Genomic DNA, 16,373 nt, shown 5'->3' with positions numbered 1-16,373 from the left:
ACTTAATAATTACTTCATTTTTATATTTTTTTTTTCCAAAGTCAAGTTATCTAGAACTAGGCTTACATATAATCGGTAGAAAATGTTGCCTAGACATGATGCCAAAAAGATTATCTAGATCAAATTCATGACTCCAATAAGTAAAATTACCACAAAAATAAAAGTAAAAAATATGATTTCAAGAGAGATTTGGATTCAGAGATAAGTTGAGATAGTTTGTGAATAGTAAAATAAAAGTTGAATTATTTATTATGTTTGGTATGGGAATTTGAGAAAGTTATTTTAGAATTTAAAAAAGTTGAATTGTTTATTATATTTTGTGTAAAAATTTGAGAAAGTTGTAATGATAAAATGAGATGAATTGAGATGAATTGAGGTGGGTTTTGAATCCAAACCTCTCCTAATTCTATACTCGAGTAATACTAGGTACAAACATCAAATAGATAAACCTGATATAAACCCTTTGTAAAAAAGTAAGTTTCATTAATAAAGAATAATTTTTTTTTAAGTGTGATTCATTTTTTTATAAGAGCTTAAATGAAACTTGTTTATTTGAAACTTGTATAAATCATTTTTACGAAAGAAATCATTTTAAGTTGATCCCAAAAAGATGGTATGATGGCTATGAAGGAATAATGGCAGCAAGCGAAGTATTAGATACACCAAACGGAATAATTCTACAAATATCTAATTCTAATTTTTTTTATTTAGGGCTTTTACGCTTTTCTTTGGAACTACAAAAGATTATAACAAAAGTGTAAAATTCTTCAAAAAACTAAAACCCAAATAGTTAAGAAAAAAGAGAAGAAATTATACTAAAAAGTTCCAAATACGAAAAAAGGAGAGGTAGATCAATGTAATCACATTAACTAATATTCAAATATTCACATGTTTGTATGTTTGCTAAGCTTGAGACTATAAACACTTTTGGTTAGGAGATTTGTACCATTACAATTAAAGTTCAACACCGCAATTTATCTGAACAGAGAAGGAAGGCCGACCAACCCGGGAAAGAGGGGTATCCACTCTCACAACTATCCCAGAGTTCCCAACATTTCCATTCCACTTTGACCTGCCAAGCTGCACAGGGCATTCGCCACAAGAAGGGTAAAAAATGAAAATCATAACATAGTAAACGTTCATAGAGATGTAAAAACTGGCAGGCTATCAATGAAAGGATTTGCATTTAGCCAAGAATCAAAGCAATGATTCCATCAAGATACAAAATGGTAGTCTATGGTATAAATGTGACAAAATCACCAAGCAGGAACAACTGTTGCCACAGTAACTGCAGTAATCATCTTTCTTTTTTTGGTGTTGGGTGGGGGTGGGGTAAGTACAAATAGATGCTACAAAGGGAGTATACAAAAGAAAAATAATATGATGCCAGTTAAATTATGTAGTAGAATTGAAAGTGAGGTCTACAGCCTAAGTTCGTCCTAAGATCAGCAACGAAAAGAGAACTATTTTTTTTTTTTTTTTGGATAAATATCAACGAAAAGAGAACTTATAGCACAACATATAAGATCTTAATGATACAAACTTCAACATCACCGTTAAGGAACACTAAAGTAGGACTTTGGAAAATCGAAGGAATTATGTGTTTAGTTTTTGTGATGGTAGGAGAAAACCTATTCCCTTGATTGACATGGATAGCCAACTACTGTGAGCAATGACTTACAGAAATAGACGCAAATGCAGAAGGATGTGTCATAAATGAACATCCCAATATCAGACTCAGTTGCTCCTTCACCGTATGAATAAGCTCCGCCTGCAACCCAGGATTGCTTCCCCCAAAAGTGGGGCATAAACTGACCATCATTAAATTTAACAAGAAATACATGAACACCAAGTGTCATCCAATTTGAGAGCCAACAGAGATACAAAATAGAAGCAAGCATACTACAGGTTGATACTGCAAAAACTGGCTGCATATATAATCAGGGTGCGGTGAGCAAGCCAAAATGGAAAAGATAAATATGTAACCAGAAGTCATAATCATAACAGCAATGTTAGACAGGAAACAATAACATGGCTGATTTTAGATTCTTAATGTAGCTTGCAACAAAATGGAGACTTTTTCCCCCCGAATTGCTTGCATTGCAACTTAATCTTGACAGCAGTATTCATGTGAAACAGCTACAAGTCCTGGCGGAAACATGATCCTTCTGGGTTACTTGAAAGGGCAGATGGGCAAATTACACCAACCTACCCCCAGGTACAAAGGAAATAGCAGGAACTTACCTCCTAATCTTATAAACATCATCCTGTCTCTCAAGACTACTAGTAATCTACAGTGTTAAAGAATTTGACAAAACTTATTAACATATATCTTTTTTTTCTGATAAGTTATTAAACATGTATCTAAAAACCATTTTCTTACTTTTGTTTCCCCTTTAATTTTTTTTAAAAAAATTTAAGTTCTTCCCTAAGATTATCCTATTTCAAGGATTTTCAAATGACTGACATCAATTTAGATGCAAACCTAACCTAAGGGTCCATTTGTATCTTCTTTAAAGTCTCAAGGTAAAATTGACTAAAATTTTAGCTTGGGGGTGTCCGTACCACTCGATCGAAGTTCAAAGGTGTTTATGCATTTAGCCTAATATTAACATACCTTTCCTACTGGAAATTAAAAAGATGTGAGGCAGATAATCTAACCTGAATTGGATAGTCGGTCTCACCATGAGACCGGATCTCTTCCAAGCCAAGGCTTGTGCAAGACTAAACGTAAACGACTTGTCAGGCCATTGTACCATCGGTGTGATGCGTGTTCCCCATTTATTCTGAAAACACATTCCAAAAGTAAAATCGTAGGTCCAATTCATATGGCACCAACTTAGACTTACCAGAATCCGATAGGGAGAAAAATATCATACTAGCATCCATTTTAGATCCAATGAGACCAGAAATTTACTACGATTATTTTCCATAGCTTGTTATGAGTTGGCAATCTCACCTTGCAAGAAAAGCTGAATCTCATTTCTCCTGGATATTGACCCTGAGCCTGTAGAAGGCCTCCACAAATTGGTAGGAAAGCACTTGTACTAAGCCCCTCACCAGATACATATGTCAGCTGCCCATTTGGAAACTGTAGATCTACAAATGACTAGATAGAGAGAATTGTGTCAGAATTTTCACCTCAAGAAGCTAGCAATAATACATTTTGCTTGAACTCTACTCTTATTATTGTAATATATCATGAGAAAACTGCCACTCCTAATCAAGACAGCTTTCAGAAGAAAACGAGATTGATTTTCAAACAAGTCGAGGGACTTCATTAGTAAATCAGTACTTGGTACATCAAATTTCAGTGGGTATCCAAGAAATTCAGAAGTCACTAAATCATTTCTGATGAGCATTCTTATGCAAAAGGATAAAAATGATCTAATTAATATTTCAGGCATTGGAACTCCCATAAAATTGCCCAGTGCACTTTCCATGTGAACACTCAAGTGACTGCCATGGACTTCAGTATGGTATGAAGAGATAGTCTGCTTATTTTTTTAGTTTATATACTTGGACTCTTTGAACTGCTGAACTTCAGTTAAATGCTCATACTTCTTTATTATTCAATTCTAAAATCTAAAAAAAAATTGTTTCCAAAGCAAAAGCCAAAAGACTAAGGCCTGGTTTGGATAACAAGATACTTTCATCTCATCTCATCTCAATATCCAAACATCACAAACACAAACACTTTTCAATTTCAAATATTCAACTTTTTCATCCAATCATTACCTAATCATTCAACTTTCCCAAACATCCAACTAAAACACAAAAAACAATTCAACTTTTTCAAATCCCAGAACAAAAATTATATTATAACAATATTTTAACTTTATAATATTTTTATTCAACACTTTCTCTCTCCTTTCCCAAAACTCCATAAACATCTTAACTCAAACAATTTCACTACTATTCACAAAAACTATTCATAGATCATCTCATCTCACTATCCAAACCAGGACTTTAAAACACAATTGTGCAAGGCAATTCAGAAAATGGACTGTCCAAGTTCTACGAACAAAAGGAAGCAACATTGATAAGTGAACTCAAACATACAATTATGCTTGAATTTTATGTCTAAAACCTAGCTCTGAGTAGGAGAACATCAAATATAAAACTTCAAACTTATTAATTACAATGTTCTTGTAGAAGTTTAACTTACACAAGCTAAGGGATTGATGCAGAGCATTGACATTAATAGCCACCTCCTATGCTTCGACCACACAGCTGGACAAAGTGAGTGTATACCATTCTGAGAATTAAACAAGCGAATAAATGAGTATAAACTAAGGAAGAACAAAGCAACAGAAGAATCAAGTTGCAACACCATTATGGAAAATTAAGCTGCAATAATCCCACTAAAATAACAATAGTCGGGAAGGGCTGCATAATCGTAGAGGAAAAAGGAATCTGTTGGATCCATTAACATCATATATTCATTTATTCGGTAACTTCTATTCAGAGCACAGAGTGGTGCAACCCAAGTACACCAAAAGTATACAAAAGGAAATACACAGCTGTAGGCAACTATAGGGATAAAAAAAAAAAGGAACTTAATTCCATGAAAACTGAAAAAGTAGAGAAGCGAAAACTATTGTATGCCCTCGTCCAAATGTAAATATTATTGAACATAATGGCTCTAAATTTTAATATCGGCCTCTTGCAATATTTTTTTTTTAATATAAGTAAACAATGCTATAACTCTTGCAATCTTCAAACATCCAACCATTGCCTTCCCCTGAATGCACCAGATCAAGCATAAAAGGACCATCCTTTAAAACTCAAATTGCTATGACTATTAATGGAACTTCGCCAACAAGCTATCAAATCCACCACCTATTGGAGCATGCAATCCCAAATATTCGGAATACCGAAGAACAAAAATCCCAAGCCACCTGACAGTGCCTTTCTCGAGGCCTTATTTTTCCAAATATTCTCCTACAGAAAAGAGGGACCATCTTGGGGGAAAAGTGCGTTGAGTGTCGTTGAGTGTTACATAACTTATGCCAAGTTAGTGTTACAAAATGAATTGAGTTCACACAAAAGCATTGAAAAAATCATTTTAAAGGACTTATTTCTAGTTGGGAATGCCAGTTGACTATACAAGTGTATATAAAGATCACCAAACTTGTTGCTTATTTAGGTATTTGGCTTCTTATGCAGTTACTTTCGCCCTGTTTATGTCGATTCAGAGAGAGAGCACTGGGAAGTATTTAAATCATTGGAAGATATTCAAAATGCTGCCAACTCAGATACATTTGGAGGCCGTTTCTTGTAAAACCACCATGAAAACAGCAATTTACGGTGAAGCCCGTTCGATCTTGTTTAATTAGGCTCAGATAAAGCAATTGGTATTTGGTGCATCAGACAAAAAGTAGGATAGCTAAAGTTAATCATACCTTCCTATCATAGCCGTACCACAGCAAATGCTGCTTTGACAAATGGACTGGCAATAGAAGCGTTGAATCACGTACAAATAGCACTGGTCCAAGCTGGACAAGGAAGAGAGACGAATTTTCATTTCCAGATGTAGAACTGCCCTGTGATGCCTCTACCCTCCATAAATCTCCCCTTGCAACCAAAGAACTTTCTACATCTTGTGTTCTGCTATCATAAGTTGATGTAATATTTATGATCCCCTGCATCAAATAAAATCGAACCATTCACAAACAAATGAATATATATTAAAAAATTGGGCCATCATTTTAAAATAAATAATCTGCATGCATTCCTCTTGCTATTTGCATCTGGTAGAAAAGCTTATAAACGAGACTACCATGACAAACAGACAAACTTGTTAAAATGAAGAGGTTGTCATAGAACAAAACAATAGCCATGAGGTGTCCTGATGTACGATTCTTGGGATAGAAAAATTATATGGTGCATTATTTTCATTACAATAAATGGGAGGTCCAGTAAAAACAGTAGGCTTAAGAGTGACACGTACTAGGCTTAAGAGAAACACATTAGAAGAGGATGAGAGGTATTCCATCAACACACTAGGCTGCAATTGGGTACAGGTTCCAAGATCAGATTTGGGAAGGATGTATGGTGTACTGATAGTGCTCTACAAGATTTGTTTCCTACACTATTTTTTATTACAAATGCTCAAGATGCCATGGTGGCGGAGATTATGGAAGTCCCAGAAAGGAACATTCACTGGAATATCAACTTCAACCGGGCGGCACAGGATTGGGAGATGGAGAGTTTTGTAGATTTTTAGTCTCCTGTATTCTTGTCGTCCAAATGTCCAGCATGATGATGATTTGTGGTGGAGTCCAGCCAGGAAGGGAGTGTTCTCTGTTCGTTCCTTTTACAAGGTACTTACACAAGTTCCTGAGATACAATTTCCGTGGAAAAAGCTTTGGCGCAATAAGGCTCATCCCAAAGCTTCTTTCTTTGTGTGGACAGCGTCGTTAGATAAGATTCTCAGTACGGATAATCTGAGAAAGAGAAGGATAATTATTGCAAACTGGTGTTGCATGTGTAAAAAAGAGGGTGAGTCGTTAAATCATTTACTCTTACATTGCGAGGTAGCCAGGACTATATGGGATGAGGTGTTTAACAGATTCGACATAGCATGGGTTATGCCGAAAATCGTGTTGGATGTTTTGGCTTGTTGGACCTCAATTCAAGGTACGCGACAGATCAAAACGGTTTGGAAGATAATCCCTACCTGTATTATGTGGTGCCTGTGGCAGGAGCGCAATGAGAGGATTTTTGAAGACAAAGAGAGATCTGGGACGGAGCTGAAAATGTTATTTTTTAGGACTCTTTGTACGTGGGCCATTGCTATAAACTTTAATGGCATGGATTTTCATGACTTCTTAGTTTCTAATGCTCCTACATAAATAGGGCATATTCTGACTTTGTAACTGACAGTTGAATGGATGAATAATACTTATTTTACTTATCAAAAAAAAAAAAAAAGAGTGACACGTACTAGAACTAAATCCTTTTACATTATAAGTGCAAGGGACGCAACCCGTGTACAGAACATGTATGCAAGAAAAAGCACCCAACAACACTGAAAGATAATGAAAAATAACACAATGCACCATTAAAAGCACATAATCAGCGACTTTCTTCCTCACCAAAATCAACCTGAGAACTGCTTGATCTACCTAACTTGATTGCCTCCATGATATCCACTACTTCACTATCAGTTTACAGATATACCATCTATATATTTACAGGTTAAAATTAGAGATTGAAAAATGCCACAAAACTCATCATCCGCCAAGCTTAGCAGTTCATCATATACAATACTTCACTAGAAGTTCATAAATTGAGGATGAATTTGTGTAATTAGCTTCAAAATCTCACCTGCGGTCTACCCAAAAGTCCGGCCGACCTTAGATTAAACCCAGCAACTTCATCATCCACCAACCCATTAGCACCGCTATCATTTTCCGCAAAATCAAAATCCCTCAATCTCTCCTTCAACAAACCCAAATCCCCTTGCGTAGTCACACTCAATTCACTCCTCAGCCTACTCCCTCCCTCGTCCGCCATCACCCGCTCCACTGCATTCTCCTCCTGTCGAAACGGGAGAGGCAGCCTCCTGAAAAGCTGCTGGACCAGCCCACTCAAGCAAGCCCCGAAGTCCGCCCCGGCCTGCCCAATCCTATTCCCAATATCGAAAACCGCCAATACTCCATCAATGCCCGAACTGTCGGTTGCCAATCCGAAATCTCTTCTCCCAAAATGCTGACTCGGGAATTCGAGGTCGAAGAGCGTTGATTTCTGAGGGTAGGGCCATGGAAATGAGGAAGAGCTCATGTGGGACTGAATCAAACCAGTGAAGCCCTGAGCGAGCCGGTCCGCCAAGTCCTGACCGTGTCGCTGCACCTCCTCCCATGCCTCAAAGGACCTCTCAACCGACATTTGCTGCAAAATTTGAACCTTATCCTTCCCTTCCCACGCTTACAGCCTCTTCCTTAGCTAAAGCTGATTTATTCTCCTTTAGCAGAATTTAAAGGAGATCAAGTTTCCCTGTTTTCGATCCAGTCTCTGGTTCAATTTTCGAAAAAATAAGTCAAAGGCTTGAGTTTTCGAACTGGGAATAGCGAACAATCAGAGTTTCCGAGTGACAGAGTTCACAGGAACTGACTTTAGGGATTCAAGCGCGGATGACCCATTTTTGAGGTTTCGATTTTTAGAAGCACCGAAACCAAAGATGCGGATTTTCGAATCCGGAAATACCGATTTTAGTGCCTGATGTTTAGAAATTAGGGCTTAGGGATTTTTTTTTTCCCGACACAATAATTGGCGTATAATAGAAAGATGGGAAATGAATATCTTTTTTCTTTTTCTTTTCTTTTTTACAGACAAATTAATATAAAAATTAATTAAATTATTAAAATTAAAATTAAATAATTTTTTAAAATTTTTATATATTATTTATGAATATTAAATAATTTTATAGTATATATGATCAATGGTGATCTTTGAATGAAAATTACATAATTATCTTATATAACTACTATATAAAATAATGTTATATATAATATTTAAAATATATATACATATTCAGTGAATCTCAATCCTGCCTAAAAAATTACATCCCGAGACTTATCAATAAGACTATTGATCTGATTCGATCGATTTTTCAGTTCAGACCAATAGTCTTACTGACCTAAATAGAATCGAAAATACTTGGAAGATGATAATTGCCGATTCTTTAGAACTCTTTACTCAATAATATTATTTATATATCACATTAAACATCTCAACACCGTATTAACGCCCAAGTTAAAATTGTGGGCCACTTGATGGTACTTTTGGGTTCTATCCACAAAAGAAAATGCATCAATAGTTTGGCGTCTTCTGTAAAATCAAATATTTCTCAAAACAAACGTTTGCATGATCCAACAAAAATTAATTCAATACAAAGAAGACACCACACTCGACGGATGATTGCAATGTGAGAGAACAAATAAAGTTCCAAGATAAAAAAGAAAACCATGCCAAAACATTCACGGACATAAATCTCTTACCACTTTGTATGTTTTACAATTTACAGTTTCCAAGTGGTGATCACATGTTTTTCCCGGGACAAGAGCAATGAACCAAATTGTCCCTTTACGCTTTGACATGCTCGAGCACCAAACTCCAACGTGATCCAGCCAATTTCATCGGGGTCTGATAGTTTTGGCGACCAGGGCTAGCTTTTAATGTCTACGAACTTCCACATGATCCAATTGATTTGTTTAACTCTGTTCAAGAGCACGAGCTCTAGTGTGGGTTTGACTGATTGATTCGGTCGAGGGTCTGAGCACTGATGAAATTGATAGGATTACGCAGGAGCTCAGCTCCTGAGCATGGTTGCCACAAGCTTAAATGCTCACCCCCACACCAACCTCCCCTAGGCTTCGAGCACCAATTAAATTGATCAAATCGCCTAGGAGCTTCACTCTTGAGTCTTGAGCATGGTTGTTGCAAGCTTAAGTGCTCACCCCGGCCCCGTGCTCGCCCTCACATGGGACACAAAAGGTAAGTAAAGTGCTCAGAACTTTGACGAGCTCAATGACAAGATAAAAAGGTTGCATGTAAGAAATGAGACTACTCAAATGATAAGAGAAAATGCTGAATGTAAAGAAGATGTCTCCTGCCACAACAACAAGCTGGTCAAACAAAACTTCCGCCAAGTGAGAATAGCATACGCACATGCAGCCAGGCAGTCGAGCATGCCTCTTGCCATGGCTATGGGTGTAAGGAGTTCGGTTCGGACTAGAAAAACCAACCGAACTGAATAGTTCAGTTTGGACCAAAGTTGAAACCGGTCGATCTTAGTCCCACAAATTGTAGACCGAAGAAATTCAGTCCGATTTCAAGGTCTATAAATTTTGGATTAGATCGGACTGGACTGGATCAAACCCCTATATATATTTTTAAAATATTTGTAATAATTTAATTCATTATTTTACATAGTAATTATATAAGTTAATGGTGTAATTTTCATTTACTTTATTATCATTGACCATTAAAAATATAAAATAATATATGCTATCAATTAATAATAAATCATAAATCATGTGATAATTTATGTCATTATATGTAAATAATTAATATATCATACATTCATACATACTCTACTATTTACATTCAATTAAAGTAATTAGGTAATTTTTTTTAAATACCTAAGTTGCAAGCAAGTAAGAATAATCTATGAACAATGAAATTATTTAATATTCATTAATCATATATAAAATGTATGACATTATTAATAACTATGCATACTAAAGAATAAAGTCCAAATTAGTAAGTAATAACTATTACCATTATAAATATAATTATAGTTAAATATTTTTTCTAATGAATTAGTTACATAATTCACATTAATAACTTATTTAATTGTAATTTTAATAATTTTTTTATTAATTTATTTTAAAAAAATGAAATAAAATAATAAAATAATTAGACTAAACTGAATAGACTAATCTGTATAGGTGTTTGGTCCGGTTCGACTAAGAAAAATAATGGACCGAAAATCATCACCTCCCACGATTTACATCCCTAGCCATGGAAGACATGGTACACGCGCGCCTTCAATACATGTGCGGTCTAGTACGCTTCTCACCATAACAACGCGGTTGAACAAGCCTCCCACAGCAACACAATTCAGCGAGCCTATTCTAACTATTTTTAGTGGAGGAAGATTTTTCTTACAATAAGCTTGGAAAATACAAGTATATTAAACTTATAATTTGTAAAACTATTGCGAATGTATTAGCTACATACAGTATAACATAAGTAGAAATTTATTATTATTTATTTATTTTACGTTTTATTATTATTTTATAATGTGATATTAAATGATAAATTTATAATTAAAATATATTAATATTATATTATAAAATAAAATAAAAATAATAAAAATTGAGATGATGAGAAATAACGTAAACCAAACAATTTTGACCCACTCGAAGATGTGATCGGTCGTGAGTTAGATTCAGAGGTCAGCAGATTATTAGAGGTGGAATGGACGAGTTGTGTATTTGCGGATGCACAGATATTGACAAGAGGTGGTCTCTTTTTCTGGGTATTTTCCTTTTGGTTTTTAACTAATGTACTTTTTCACCAAGAAAAACGCAGGTAGAATGCCAGCTGCTTGAGCAATTCGACAGCGGGTTTGCGAGGTCTGGTATCAACAAGTGTCGTTGTTGCCACTTCATCCTAAGAACATTAACAAAACGGATCAGAATAGCCTGCGCCTGTACTCTCTCTCTCTCTCTGGGGAAGCGATCGTCGCCAATGGAGGGTTACGTCCAATACCCTAAGATCGAACTTGAAGATTGCCAACCCAAAGTTTTTTCTCGGCTGGTAACCCATTCTCTCTTGGTTTCTTTCTTTCTCATACCTTGATATATAACCTTTTCTTTTCCCTTTTGAAATTAATTTATGATACCACTGATTGACAAATTGATCGGAGTTTCCTGGATGCTGGCAATTAGGTTTCCAAGGAAGTCGAGGAATGCAGAGAAAAGAGCAATTTGATACGAACGGGTGCTTTTGAACAAGAAGAAAGAACACGGCTGGGAAATTGTGGAAGCGAAGCGCCTAAAGGGGCCGGTGGCCAAAATGATGTGCAAGATGTTTCAGGTGCTGTCCATAAGAAACAGGGTAAGTTTTTTTATTATGACACACCGCTTTCTGAAGAAACTGGGACTTGGATACCTGTCTCTGCTCCTCGCATTTCTGACAGTGAGCATGAAGAATGGAATGGAGGTTCATGCATTAATGGGGAATATATCCCTGACGAGGAACTGGGATGGAATCGGTTTGATGGAGCAGATAAGGAGCTAACCATGTGGGATGTGGTTACTGAGATGTTAGCTGTGGCTCGAGGGAGATTTTTTGCCATTGCTTCAGGTGGTGTCCATGGATGTAAGACTTCTCGGCCGTCGGAGCATATGCTTGAGCAAGCTTGGAAAGAGATGGCTCAAACTCTAACAGAGGCTAATTTTGGTAACATGAAGGAAATTCTTGAAGCAGAGCCTCCACAGTGGCTGGCTGACAGCTCTGCCTCTTCCTGCATGCTATGTAATGTGCGGTTTCATCCTATCATGCGCTCCAGGCACCACTGTCGTTTTTGTGGAGGGATATTCTGTAACTCGTGCTCTAAAGGAAGGTGCTTGTTGCCCACAAAGTTCCGTACTGGGAATCCAGAACGAGTGTGCGATGTATGCTTTGTGCGGCTTGAGTCTGTCCAATCATACTTGATTGACCGAATAAGTCGGGCTGCTCAGTTGCCAACCCATGATCTGACAGACCTCAGTACTTTGAGATCATGGCTAAATTTTCCATGGGGCCAATCTATGGAATATGAGATTTATAAGGCCACAAACACCATTGAGGGTTATAACAAGGTAGAACTTAGTTCCTTGTGTAATGTCCTTGATTCCGATAGATTGATGCTTTAAACTCGAGGCAATCATTCAACAGCACACGGAAACAGAAATAAAAACTAAAAAAAAAAAAGATTTTTTAGGGAGCTCCCAAGTCCCAACACTACGATTTCAAACGGTTAATATTTCATTTTAGTAATTATTTTTTACAACTTCTGTAGCTCTATGCATGTATATGTTTTTGTTTTTTTAGAGGTATTCGACCCATGTCCTTACCTTTATTCTCTGAATAGGTTTTGCAGACCTTGAGGATTTCAAAGTTCAAATGACCTCGGTTCATTGTGTTGATCATTACCTCTATGCATGATCGCCCTTTTTTTAATACATAAGTAATAAAGAGAAGCCTATTGATTACGTCATCAAACATTTTCTATAGAATGCTAATTGAGTTTTTAAGTTCTAGCATCATTGCATGGTTCATGACTTACTTGAACAGCATCCATCCACACTATTGAAAAAAAATAACTTACTAAAATGGCGTTGCTCAGGTTGGCACTCTGACGCCTGAAAAGTCCATACCGGATGCTATTTGGAAGCAAGCAAGAGGCCTAGCAATCCTTACTGTTGCGAAGGTTGGTATAGTGGTGACCTACAACATTGGAACTGGGCTAGTTATTGCTCGTAGGGAAGATGGATCTTGGTCTCCACCATCTGCCATTTCTTCCTGGGGTGTCGGTTGGGGAGCTCAGGTAGAAATGCTCTATCCATCAAGTTTGACTGCTAAGCTCCTAGTATTTTTTGGGATCTGCTTGATAAACAATGTAAGTCATTATTATTGACATATAAGACAAGTATGCAAAACCTATTCAGAGAACGCAAATATTTCAAGAGGGGTGATTTGTGTGAGCACAGTCAGCACCCCTCATGTCATAGATGGCCTCTCAAAGTTTGTCACGACACAGAACAGCCTCTCAATTAGCCTGTCACAGCCCAAAAAAAAATGGCACCAGCCCAAATTCACCGAGAGGTTGACAGCCAACTAAGTGCCATTCATCAGTGTTGGCTCAGTTAGGGGTCTAAAGACATTGTCAGTTCAGGGAGTCAATAGACCCTCTAACCCCCATCAGTTTGACTGCCATTGATGGCCAACAACCGACCCACCTTTATTCATAATAGAAGCCTCAAGGGCTGGTATAGGATACTGATCTTAGAAGCGGAGGAAGTCAAAGCATTGTTTCCTTGAATGAAAACGGCCCAAGATCCTCATGTTAGTAAGGCCTCATTTAGGATATGTATGTGTAACGTTCGAGAATAGTGTTAATGCGACCTTTGGGAATCTGGTGTTAGACAAGTGGGAGTCTGTGCCTATCACATACTCCCCACCCTTTGGTTTTAATCCTTTTTTGACAGTTCTGTTTGTAGGATAATTCCTGAAGGTGTTGGCAAGTAGTTAAGGGCTGATCCTTTCTACGCTACCCTCTTCTGTTTGATCTTGGTAAACAAATCTGACTGCTTTATGATCTCGGGGGATTGGTATCTTGGAGGTGTTAATGTTTTCTCCTCGTCTAAACGTATCTAAATGTATAGTTTATGGGTTACATCGTGCTTCAGTTCCTTTTTTCTTGTGCTGGCATTTAGGAGTCTTTAGGCTACATGTAGAGCTTTTCCATGTGCTGAGAAAAATTATCATTTATGAAGGCTTTGGCACCTGTAATGTGGTATAGTACTGTGTTAAGACTTCTTTTCTTATGTTATTATCATGCTGACTTCTTTGGAGTGCCCATATCAAAATTTGTTGAACTTTGGCTTCTTGCTCTTCAAGTTGTGGATGTGAGAGTTTAGTCTTCCATTAGTGCTTTTGCATGAAGTTTTAAATATTTCTTAAAATCATTTGTGTCAAATATTGGGCAGAGAGAAAGAGAGAGACAGAGACAGAGGGGGCTGGTTACTGGAGTTCTCTGGAGTTCTCTCTGTATCCCTCTCTCTGCACTTCATGTACACATGCATCTAACCTGTCTTTGCCTCTACTGGATTCCATTTCATGAAACTTAGTTTTCTGTTTCAATATCAAACAGGCTGGAGGAGAAGTGACGGATTTCATCATTGTATTGAGAAATAAAAGTGCTGTCCAAACATTTAGTGGGAATGTGCATTTCTCAGTTGGAGCAGGTCTGAGTGCAGCCGCAGGCAGCATTGGACGGGCTGCTGAAGCTGATGTACGTGCTGGTGACGGTGGATATGCTGCTTGCTATACATATAGCTGTAGTAAAGGTGATTTTTTTTATTTATTTATCAGTACAAGCTTTTACCGGTTCTCCTTCCTTTTAAGATAAAATGACAATGTGATCATCAATGGATTCCAGTCAACAGGGATGCACAGAAAATCTTGCTGGCACCTCCTTAAATTAAAAAACTGAAAGAAAAAATTCGATAAGTTAATTTAAGCTGCATTATGGTTTTTATTGAGGTGCCATCTACATTTGAAGATTTTGCAAAGAATTTGGAGCAATATTGTCACCCATGTTGTTGGTCCCCTGATGGTTTAATGGTTTCCCTTGGGTGGGGTGGTAGTTCTTATGCATGTAGCATACATTTTAGCTTTTGGCTTGTAACAAAGAGTTTGATATGTCCATTTTTGCGAATAAACTTCCAAATAATAAGTGGAATCTACTCTTCATTTGTAACCATGCAGGGTAGCTTAGCTGGTCCGGCCTTGGATTTGCTTCCCAATGGTCACCAGTTTGAGTCCTCTTAGGGCCATTAGAGTTTTACCCGGTCGTTAACTTTAGGGCTCCGTGAGATTAGTTGAGGTGCACGCAAGCTGGCTCGGACACCCACTGTTATCAAAAAAAAAATCTACCCTTCATTTGGGATGTTCTGGAAGCTGCAGCTAATCTAGGCTGTGCAGATGAGGGTTTTGAGGGGCATCAAATGAGAAATACACAGCCTGGATTAGCTGTAGCTTCTGTACTCATTCATGCATGGACTGACGAGTTCATGGATCTGACTTTACAGGTGCATTTATTGGGTGCTCACTTGAAGGTAGTATAGTCACGACCCGATCGCAAGAAAACTCTAGATTTTATGGTAACCCATCCATCAGTGCAGAAGATATACTTCTTGGGTCATTGCCTACACCTCCTGCTGCTGCTGTTCTTTATCAAGCACTTTCCAATCTATTTGAGAAGTTCGAAAGGTAATCCTCTACTTTTGGGTTCACTATTTCCTCCTGATGTAACTAGGGAGGCTCAGACCATGTATAGCTAGATTCTTATCACCCTCCCATTTTCATAAATTATTATTTGATGCACATGAAGCTATTGGTTCCCAATTGTTGTACAGCTAAAAGAAATGTGGAAAGTGTGATTAAACCACCAAATCAGGTACAATGTGTTGAACACGCAGGAAAGCACTGCCTGTACATAATTTCTAAGGTCTTTATGGAACTCTGTCAATTATGTCAATACCTCCACTTTTTCTTTTTCTTTTTTTTTTTTAATTTTTTTTTATCCACTTACTCGGCTACAACTAGATTCGTATCTCTCCCGTTACATTTAAAAAAATTAAAAATCTTCTATTAAAGCTTTTTAAGCATGTCAAGTGGACATAAAGGATGAATAGGAGGGTATTGAGACGATGAGATGTTCTTTGGCATTGCTCTAACAGTCGTCGGCAATGCCTTCATGGCTCTGTTGTTGCATTTACAGTTTTAGCACCACATGCCTCTTTGCTGGGGATAAATTATGAGTGAAATACAGAACCAAAGAGTCGGGTGAAAAGAAAAGATTGGCGATGTCTGTCTAGTTTATTTGGAACAGAAGAAACCTCCATGAAAGCACAATGACGGCCAAGTATTTAAGCGACTCCATGGGCACAAGTTTTGCTAACGTCTTGTGCAGCCAAGCACTCGTTAAGAAATAATCTGAGGTATAAATCCGCCAAAGCTAAAACACATGGTAAAAGCTGAAAAATACAAAGCATTGTTGGGTCCAAACAAAAGGGAAATATGGAAAGGAA

The 16,373-nt window shown here is 37.3% G+C and overlaps 2 protein-coding genes across 4 annotated transcripts; one reads left to right on the top strand and one right to left on the bottom strand.

Annotated features, from left to right (window-relative positions):
* Positions 1-830: 830 nt before the first annotated feature.
* Positions 831-8,247, bottom strand: LOC109011966. The gene is made up of 7 exons (XM_018993386.2): positions 7,333-8,247; positions 5,406-5,645; positions 4,169-4,258; positions 2,960-3,109; positions 2,662-2,786; positions 1,682-1,811; positions 831-1,080 (listed from the first exon to the last, which is right to left on the bottom strand). Exons 1-7 carry the CDS (start codon positions 7,891-7,893, stop codon positions 955-957), a joined length of 1,422 nt encoding a protein of 473 aa, XP_018848931.1. The 5' UTR covers positions 7,894-8,247; the 3' UTR covers positions 831-954.
* Positions 8,248-10,956: 2,709 nt separating this feature from the next.
* On the top strand, positions 10,957-15,822 carry LOC109011959. 3 transcript variants are annotated; one of them, XM_035687625.1, is made up of 6 exons: positions 10,959-11,033; positions 11,104-11,331; positions 11,463-12,377; positions 12,905-13,177; positions 14,432-14,627; positions 15,372-15,822. In XM_035687625.1, exons 2-6 carry the CDS (start codon positions 11,263-11,265, stop codon positions 15,554-15,556), a joined length of 1,638 nt encoding a protein of 545 aa, XP_035543518.1. In that variant the 5' UTR covers positions 10,959-11,033; positions 11,104-11,262; the 3' UTR covers positions 15,557-15,822. The 3 variants fall into 3 exon arrangements, with proteins under 3 accessions (XP_035543517.1, XP_035543518.1, XP_035543519.1); XM_035687624.1 differs by having other exon boundaries at positions 10,957-11,331; XM_035687626.1 differs by having other exon boundaries at positions 10,960-11,331; positions 12,905-13,105.
* The last annotated feature ends 551 nt before the right edge of the window (positions 15,823-16,373 follow it).

The sequence above is a fragment of the Juglans regia genome, chromosome 2 (genome assembly GCF_001411555.2).
Source record: "Juglans regia cultivar Chandler chromosome 2, Walnut 2.0, whole genome shotgun sequence".
Lineage (NCBI taxonomy): Eukaryota > Viridiplantae > Streptophyta > Magnoliopsida > Fagales > Juglandaceae > Juglans > Juglans regia.
The sequence above is the reverse complement of the archived record's forward strand: the minus strand, read 5'-3'. Positions and strand labels throughout refer to the sequence as shown.

Coding starts and splice junctions, on each gene's coding strand:
- LOC109011966 (XM_018993386.2), bottom strand. CDS start 7,893: ATGTCGGTTGAGAGGTCCTTTGAGGCATGGGAGGAGGTGCAGCGACAC. Junction 5,646..7,332: donor GACTTTTGGGTAGACCGCAG/GTGAGATTTTGA, acceptor TATTTGATGCAG/GGGATCATAAATATTACATC. Junction 3,110..4,168: donor GCATCAATCCCTTAGCTTGT/GTAAGTTAAACT, acceptor CTCTCTATCTAG/TCATTTGTAGATCTACAGTT.
- LOC109011959 (XM_035687624.1), top strand. CDS start 11,263: ATGGAGGGTTACGTCCAATACCCTAAGATCGAACTTGAAGATTGCCAA. Junction 12,378..12,904: donor CCATTGAGGGTTATAACAAG/GTAGAACTTAGT, acceptor GGCGTTGCTCAG/GTTGGCACTCTGACGCCTGA. Junction 13,178..14,431: donor GGATCTGCTTGATAAACAAT/GTAAGTCATTAT, acceptor AATATCAAACAG/GCTGGAGGAGAAGTGACGGA.